Source organism: Thermobia domestica, chromosome 13 (genome assembly GCF_964235325.1).
Source record: "Thermobia domestica chromosome 13, izTheDome1.hap1.1, whole genome shotgun sequence".
NCBI lineage: Eukaryota > Metazoa > Arthropoda > Insecta > Zygentoma > Lepismatidae > Thermobia > Thermobia domestica.
The window spans coordinates 212,124,068-212,133,024 of record NC_137466.1 but is presented as its reverse complement, the minus strand read 5'-3'; the positions used below and the strand labels follow the sequence as shown (position 1 = coordinate 212,133,024).

General features: G+C 36.7%; 1 protein-coding gene across 1 annotated transcript; it reads right to left on the bottom strand.

Moving 5' to 3' along the window:
* Window positions 1-208: 208 nt before the first annotated feature.
* On the bottom strand, window positions 209-5,104 carry grnd (grindelwald). Its single transcript, XM_081734958.1, has 2 exons — window positions 4,378-5,104; window positions 209-305 (listed from the first exon to the last, which is right to left on the bottom strand). The coding sequence occupies exons 1-2, from the start codon at window positions 4,592-4,594 to the stop codon at window positions 232-234; spliced, it is 291 nt and encodes a 96-aa protein (XP_081591084.1). The 5' UTR covers window positions 4,595-5,104; the 3' UTR covers window positions 209-231.
* Window positions 5,105-8,957: the final 3,853 nt, after the last annotated feature.

Here is an 8,957-nt window from a genome sequence, read left to right as displayed (position 1 = left end):
CATAGCCAGATCAAGCAGTTAAGAGAATGGAAAGAAATTAACTATGATCTCCATCACTTGCCTTAATAACAACATAGGACAAGGCAATTGTTTGAAATAGCTTTCGTAGGGTTGCCCTATTACCCTTTCTCTATACATGGTAATTAATGTTTTCAAATATCATGTAATGTAGAAATGTGAGCCCTAGTAATTATAATATTATACTTACAGTAATTAATGAGCTGTTTTTTATTATCTGGGACTAATGCTCAATCTAGAGAACTGCAATGGCAGATGTCGAGGACCACAGTTTGAGAGACGCTTATCTGAAATAATGTCGATACGTATTCACATTATCAGAAAAATAACATCACCTTGCTAATAACTAATGACAATTCTTTCGACTTAAAGTTTCAATTTTATTTTTTAATTTCGAGCATTTTTGTTTAATACAGACTTGCAGATAGGCTCTAGAGCCTTTTTATTTCAACTGTGCCCCTTCTGGCGCTGCTGTCGATATGTGTTCTCCTGTACCTTCCTTGAAAGAGCAGGGACAAGTTGCTGCGGCCGAGAACTTTCAATTGTTAGATGCAGAAGCGTTGCCACAATCAATTATTCCACAGGTTTCGCTGTGCACTGTCTTGTTAGCTCTTCTAAGTAGCCTACGTACGATCTTCACTCGTCAAGGCAAAACGACTGAATGACAAATTGGCAACACAGCTGACGTCATTCAGTTCTTTTCCCTAAGCAAAGGGAGGGTTTCATCCGTCAGAGGGCTGTGGGATGGGGTCGAAGTAAGTTTCACATATTTTCCGAGGGCACAGGTGAAATAGACAGGCTCTAGCTGAAGTAAGCGTTCTTCGCACGCCGAGAACAGATTTATGGAAAATTTGAACTCACTTCCCTCCTTAAGATACGTATTTCAATGGAAGTGTAATTAAAACCCATAAGATGCTCTATTTTTGGCATAACTTTGGATTCCCGAAACAACTTAGGATACGCCTGAAATTAAATGAAAGCTTTGAGTTTAACGTCCCATGATTATGCCCTTTAGGCTAAAGGAGACTATAATTAAGGCAATTGAATGATAATGGACGAATTGGTGAAATGGGAATGTGTGAAAAACGGGAGTACCTCGAGAAAACCCAGGGACACGATGTTGTCCATCACAAACCCACTTTGCCGCGGAACGAACCAGGGGAACCCACGCACCAGAGGTAAGCGCTCTACTACTGAGCCACTATGCCCCCAGGATACACCTGTTAATAAAGGCGACATGATAAAAACCTCTTTGTCATTTGAGATACGTATTAAGTATGTTGCAAAATTTACTTCTAATGGGTAAACCGTTTCCCGTGATCGATCACAAAAAATAGTAGATTTCGATGAAGCGAAACATGTAGAAATTGCCCCTTAACTCCCCTTAAAACCAGAATTTTAAAGCTGCCTCATAGCTAAGCGGTTAACATATACACCTTTGGCGTAGAAAATCCGGGTTCCATTCCCGATGGGAGCTCATCCCACGTTAAGCTGTAGGTCCATGTCTCATATAACCCAGGGGCGGATCCAGGGAGGGCCATCGCCCCCCCCAGAAGAGGAAAATTTCTTATATATATATATATATATATATATATATAACCCATCCCAAAATTTGGAGCCCTTAAAAGTATCAGTATGACAACCCCCCGCCCCCCCCCCCACAGAAGTCGGTCCTGGATCCGCCCCTGATATAACCTCACTGCTGAAAGGGACGCTAAAAATTAAATCTAAGACCAGAATTCTGGAAATTGCTCAATTTTATGCCCGTTCATTTGTACTGACGAATGTGTCTCCCTAACCTTACCCCTTAGAATTCACCCTTGAAACAAAGTGTTGATTAAAACCAATCCAGCTCTTGCTAGATACTAAGGACGCTCCAAAATTTATTTCAAAGTTTTGAGCCGTTTTCCCGAAATGTGATCACAATTTACCAGACAATGTCGCTTCCTATGCGGCGAAAACGTACAAAAGGCTCCCAACCGCCCCTTGAAACAGGTATTTTCAAAAACATTACAACAAATGACCGCTTATTTTTAATGAGGAGTCTCAGCTGAGTATTATCTCCCTCACTTAAGGAATTCATGTGTTATTCTATTCTGGGTAAAACATTTGAATTTTCTTTACTTCACTTAAAACATGCATTTCAAAAATTTGCTTTTTACATTTCAGTCTCCAAAAGCGGAATTTTTACAGACACTGAAATACGTATTCTCTTACTTTTATTTAAGAATTTATACATTGATTTTCACATCTCCAACTTAAGCGAATTCTCACATTAAGGACTGTCTCAAGAAATGAAGGGAAATTTGCATAGAGAAACGAATCCCTTTTCCCTCTTAAGAGTAGAATTATCGTAAACGATCAAACAAGTGTTCCATTGTTTTTATTTAAGAGTTGATATATCGAATTCCTTATTTCTAACCTGAGCGAATCCCTACATTTCACACTTCGTGGCTAAATAAAGGGGGAATTTCAAATATCATAGAGATTGCTCCCTTATTCTCTTTAGGAGTGAAATTTTCGACAAATCTGAATGAAACACGTTTACCTTCCCCTTTTTGTTTTATTTAACGAATTTTAAAACTTCAACTTGAGTGAATCCTCACAGACGATTGATTTCTCGATAAAGATAGTAAAGTTTGAATATTATAGAAATGACTCCCCTATTTCACCTTCGGGACAGGAGCGTTAATTCAGATTTCGCCTGAGGGGGCAAGAGTACCACCGACATAAGACTTTCACGTTTTGTATTGGCATATTTGTAAACAATCGACTAAAGTATATGTATTCTTCAAACTCTTGGGGTGGGGGGCAATTGCCCCTTCCTGCCCCCTACATGACGCACCTGCTTTGGGAGCGGAATTATATATATATATATATATATAAAAAGCTGAAAGACGCTTTTCATTATTAGTTTTAATTTAAGAGCCTAACTCACTATTCTTGGCAAAAATTTTGAACACCGCCATTACCCCTTTAGCATAAGTATTTCCAAAAATTCTTCCTTATCTCTTGCTTATCCTCATCAAATTTCAACTTATAGTAGTATGGCTTAGGCAATGATGAGTGAATCGCATCTACCTCCTTGTACGACAGCATAGACAGGTTGTAATCCCAATCCCTTTTCTTACATTTTAAAAATGAAATATTTTAACATCCCATGTTTATGCCGGCTAGGCTAAGGAGACGGTGATGAGAAATAAATGAAGTGGTGGAACAAAGGAAGTGGAAGGAAACGGAAGAACCGCGAGAAAACACACGCACACGGTGTTTGTCCACCACAAAGTCCACTTGGTGCGAGCTGGAATCGAACCAGAAACCCCACAGTCTTCCTTTTTAGGATAAATATTAGAAAACGCTGGACACGTAACTAATTATTTTAAATGAGAAGTGCAAATACCAAATGTTACGCCTTTAACCTTCAGAGATTCCGATATATGGACATTTCAATGAAATAATTGTCATCTCTATTATCCTCCCCCTTCCTCGTACAATTTTCATAAATTCTTCCTTAGTGCTATCTTACGTCACAAATTCTATCTACTGTTTTAAAAATGAGGCTATCTTAGATTCAGAAATATACGGTATATATTCCTAATACAGCAAAACTGCTTCCAGGAGTGTTCACAGGCAGGTTTTGGGTAGATGTTGCGCCATTGAGATTTTTCTTTTTTCTCTCGTTTACTTTTTTTAAGGGGATTTTTTGCATTGAAAATGGGACAATCAAACTTTAATTACGGTTTTAAGAACATTAACTAAGTAAAGTTTAATCTACAAGGCAGGTTTATCATGGTTTTATCACAACCAACTACGATTTAGTATTATTATTATTATTATTATTATTATTATTATTAACAGAGTGAGACAATGGCAAATTTGAGAGGATTGCGCTGAAACACTTGGGAAAGTGGGCACCGCTCTCTTCGTCCAATATTCTTTGCTGTACCGGACCGGTATTCACTAAAGGTACCACTCGGCATTCTTCCACCAGTGATGATCGATGTAGCAATAATTTCAACACAGATTATTTTAAAAATCCAGAAGTTGGTCTTAAAACAAAACATAACGTACAATAACATAATATGATTTTAACCTCTAAAGTTACAAACAAAATATCTGTAATTCAACAAATAAAAATTTCTGATACTCCTTCCGTGTTTATTTTAGTTGACTGACGTTTTAAACTCACTGACTGCGCTGTACTACAGTATAATTCGAGACGGAATATCAAAAAAGTTTTATCTATTGAATTATAAATATTTCCGTGAAAACTATGTGGAACATAGTTTTAAAAATAAATGTAAGATCGGAAGCTCATTCAAGTCAAATCTGTAAAAGCGAACACGGAAGTGTACTTACCTTGGCACTGGATTTCGCACGTGTCTTGTTGATAATTGTGCGATTTTTGATCACAAATATCGCTGCATTTATTACACCTTCCGGTCGACCTGTTACAATATTCTTCAACGTTGCATGAAATTTGGCCACACTTTTTCTGTCCAGCAGTGAGACCCGAATCACCAAAATTAGGTAAAAAGCACACTGATATTAATAAGCACAACCATCCACTATACATGTTGGATATTTTCTTCTATAAACAGCACAAGGATGTCAACAAAAATATATCACATTTGGTTGGAAATTTTCTCTTATGAAAACTAATTTCATATTTTGTACCAGTCTATTCCTATGTTCACAACACGACAGTAATACAAAATTAAACATACCAAAAACCTACAAGCTCGAACACAACACACTACAAGGAAGACATCACAATTGTAGTCACTTTGCGCACTGTAACAGTTTAGAAACGCACCGCTAGCTCTCACCTCAACTAATACGCCCACGTAAGTTACCTGTACGTGGATGCAAAAACGCTTTAAGTTCTGCGCTACGTGTGAGACTTATATGCTTTTTCCATTGTAACTTGTTGCAAGTATTTCATAGCACCTGTAGTAAAGATTGTTTTAACTTTCAATAACTTACGTTATACCAAGAAAATGAAACGTTAAACTTCATATGTGTTCTCATTCACATAAGCGGTCTGTGAAATTGTTTATATTTAGTCATTAAAATAATTTTAGAAAGAAAAAACATCAAATAATTTGTTCGCTAATATTTCTTCACGCAAAATAATTAGTTAGCACAAACTTCTACAGGTAGAAATGACGTCATATGCTAGGATTTTCCCGCCAGAGGGCATAGCGGACTTGAGGAACGAGATGCATTGTCAGCGTTACAAAGTGCAAAATGATTGTCCTACAAATACGAAACTTTTTTGTTTTCTTTGTAAATAGTATTGTGAACGTCGGAGTCGAATTCTCATTATTTTCATCCGAATTTTTGTTTCTGATTCCACGAAAGGTGTTATGTTACTGTCGAAGCGAATGCATTTAAACGATGCTAGCAAAATGTGATATTTGCTATTTAAATTCTTAATGATTTCATTTAGATAGGCGTTGTATAGTGGATAAGAAAAGCATCTCTGTCGAAGTACTCTCTTCAACTATACGTTACTCCCCTTTTATTCTAATTATATCCCGTTCGTTCAGATCTAACTTTGTTGTCAATCGTTGATACTTGAACTCCTTTTTAAACTTCTGCCAAAATGTTTCAGTTTTCCTTGTCAAAAACATTGTACTGTATATAAGTGCAATCAGTAACTACTGTATAGGCTATAATACTTTTTTTTCTGATAATTTATATCTAAGTTTACATATGTTTGCGGTGCTGTTCATTCCCCCCTCACGATCCAAGTGCTTGGTGCAATCTCCCCAAATTTACCATTCTTCATCCTTTAAAAAAAAAGTTGTAGACGAGACCGGAATTGGTTAGACAAAATCACGATAACTTCGTGAAAATGAACTATTTGAGTTTAAGGTTAGTGTAAAGGGACAAGTTTTGCCGATAAATGTCACTACAGTCCTCGTATCTCTCCCATGTATTTTTTACTTTTCACGAAAATTTACAATGTCTTTTATAAATTTCGACCTGGAGACTTCCAATTTTTAGAGAATTAACTTTATAATCTATCGAAGACAATAATCCGTGCCGATTTTTTATTTAGAATTTTGTTCATAGTTGAAACACTTCTATTGTTAAAGGCTTAGATATCCATTTCAATAATCAAGCCATTTCAACAATGAAGAAAATTCTAAATAAAAAATCGGCACGGATTATTGTCTTCGATAGATTATAAAGTTCTTTTTCTAAAAATTTGAATTCTGTTGTTTGAAATTTGTAAGAAAAATCGTGAGTTTTCGTGAATTTCGTAAAAAAAAAAAATGCATGGGAGAGATACGAAGACTGTAGTGCCATCTATCGGCAAAACTTGTCCCTTTAAACCAACCTTAAAGTCCCACAGTTATGCCCCTTAAGCAACGGGAGACGATGATTAAGGCAAGTGAATGATGAAGGAAGATTTGGTAGAAAGAAAAAGTGGGAGGAAACGGGAGTGTCCCGAGAAAACCCACGAGCGCCATGTTTTCTACCACAAACTTACTTAGAATGTGGATCGAACCAGGGGCCTCACACACCGCACGTAAGTGCTCTACCACTGAGCCACCGTGGCCCCAACTTACTTCGTATACTAATTTTTTATTTAATTTTGGCGGTCTTGAAAGCGTTATTATTGTATAATTAAAGTTCCATTAAACCATTACACAAACACACACTGCGCCCTAAAATCCGTCTATAGGCACTCCTACAGGTCTATGTTTAGTATATGTAGTAATTAAAAATTATTATATTTTACGTTTCCAGTTTAAGCTATTTTGAAAAATAATATGTCCTTGACCTTGGTCACAAATTCATAAACAAGCATTTTTTTTGTGTGTGTGCCAAATTTTGCAGTACGTTGTTAAATAGTAGTACTAATTAAGATTTTGAGCCGCTAGAAATTCTTCTACTTTCTTGATTGAAATGATAGTTAACAAGATGGCAACTCTGAGCAATTGTATTAAGATTTGTTTCCATTTTGTAAACAGTTTCGGTGCAAAGTAGATCAGGTAGCTAACATTCTTTTGTGAAAAAGAAAAAAAAAAAAAGAATATAAAAGAAAACTATGTTGAATGAGTGGAATGTATTTTGTACGTGATTTTACGTTTTGTTTTTCTTCTGTTGTTTTTTAACAAAAGAACGCCATAACGTGCTAAAAGAACGCTTTTCAAAGAAACAGGTAGAAGACAAGGAATTGTCTGTCTCCCTGATGAAGTTTGCGCAGAAAATGAAACCCTCAATTATGTCCTTTAGGCTAACGGAGAGGGATGATTAAGGCAAGTGAATGATGATGGAATAATTCGTGAAATAAGAATGTGGGAGAAAAGAGTTTTGACTTTATTAAAATGTTGATCTCAGTTTAGCAGCGAGGCTATATAAGACGTGAACCTACAGCTTAACCCTCTGATATCCATGATATTTTTTAACTCCGGATTCCCAACAGGGGTTCAGGGGTACCCTAACACAAATTTTTGCAATTAGAAACATCCTTATTTGTGTCATCGATAATATTGGTATGTTAGTTTATGTTAGGTTGTGCTTTGTTAGGTTTTGTTAGTGTAGGTTAGTTTAGGTTAGCGAAACGGAAATTTGTTTATACGCTACAGAACTGTATTAATTTCGTAATATTTTTGTGGCAGGAAAGGTTGTAATATTGCAATATGAATGCAATACTGCATCCAGTGGCGGTGGGGTGCTGACTGCCACGGGTGCTGACTGCCACAGCCAATTATTGGTGCTGACTGCCACGACTGTCGCTGTTTGCAAATATGAAGGTGCTGACTGCCACGACGGCGTGCTGACTGCCACGAACCTGGGGGGAACTGTATTTGGAAAGAGAGGAATTAATCCCTCATACTAAATGTATGATTATTAATTAATTTAGTAGGGATTAATTAGGGATTAATTTAGTAATCATCACAGCAAATCTATTTGGCATCCTTTAAGTTACAATGTTGCTCACTAAGTGGAACGACATACACTTGGATGTTTATAAAGGATTGTCTTTTCTGTTATATGTACAATTTGCACATTTCATTGTTTATATTAATTGTTTTATTATATTATTTAATGGATATGATGGTCCGAAGACAGCTGACAAGGGAAGTTCGGGAGAAAGCACTCGCCTGCAGAGAAACTAAGCATGCCATTTGAAGCCCCAATTCATGCTGATTACAACAAGCTAATAACATTCCTGTACGGTTGAGAACGGTTCGACATATTCAACTTGGAAGTTTATATGAGAAAATGAGGATATGCGCATTTATACGCGTTAAGTACAACATAATTAGTAACGAATATTGACATACGAATTGAAAGCTATCAGAAATAACAGAAAAAAGTGTTTCGCAATAACTAACGGGTTTGTTAGATGCAATTAGTCATTACATAGTTCACAATAATAATAGGTTAGAGATGAAAATTGATCACTGTTGTTCTTCTGTTTTATGAAGAAATGACGCAGGCAAAAGACTCCCTTGCACCATGAACATTTTATATGTGCAATTGCGTTGCATCCGTCAGGGGAACAGTTCGCAGAACCAAAGCAAAAAGCAAATTCGACAAGTGATTCAAAAGTTATAGGCCTATAATTTGTTAGTAACCTGTCTTGTAGAACGCAAACTGAAACAATCCAATGTATCGCGGTGATCGGTAGTGATTCGTATGGACACCAACTTTATTTGATTGTTTCGTTGGTACATTATAACGTCCGGATGAAGAAATTCCATACTATGTACAGATCTCCTGCCATAATATTTGATTGATTGTAATCAAAACACATCAAATGGTTGCACAAACCGTGTGCAATTCTTTGGTATCTTCTCAACCATTACGTCTTTGCCATCCGTCATGCAACTTGTAATGGACAATTTGTCTGTGAATGGACCCCAGTGATCAAGCAATAGCAAGTTCAAACCATCAGTCTTCGCCATGGGAGAGAA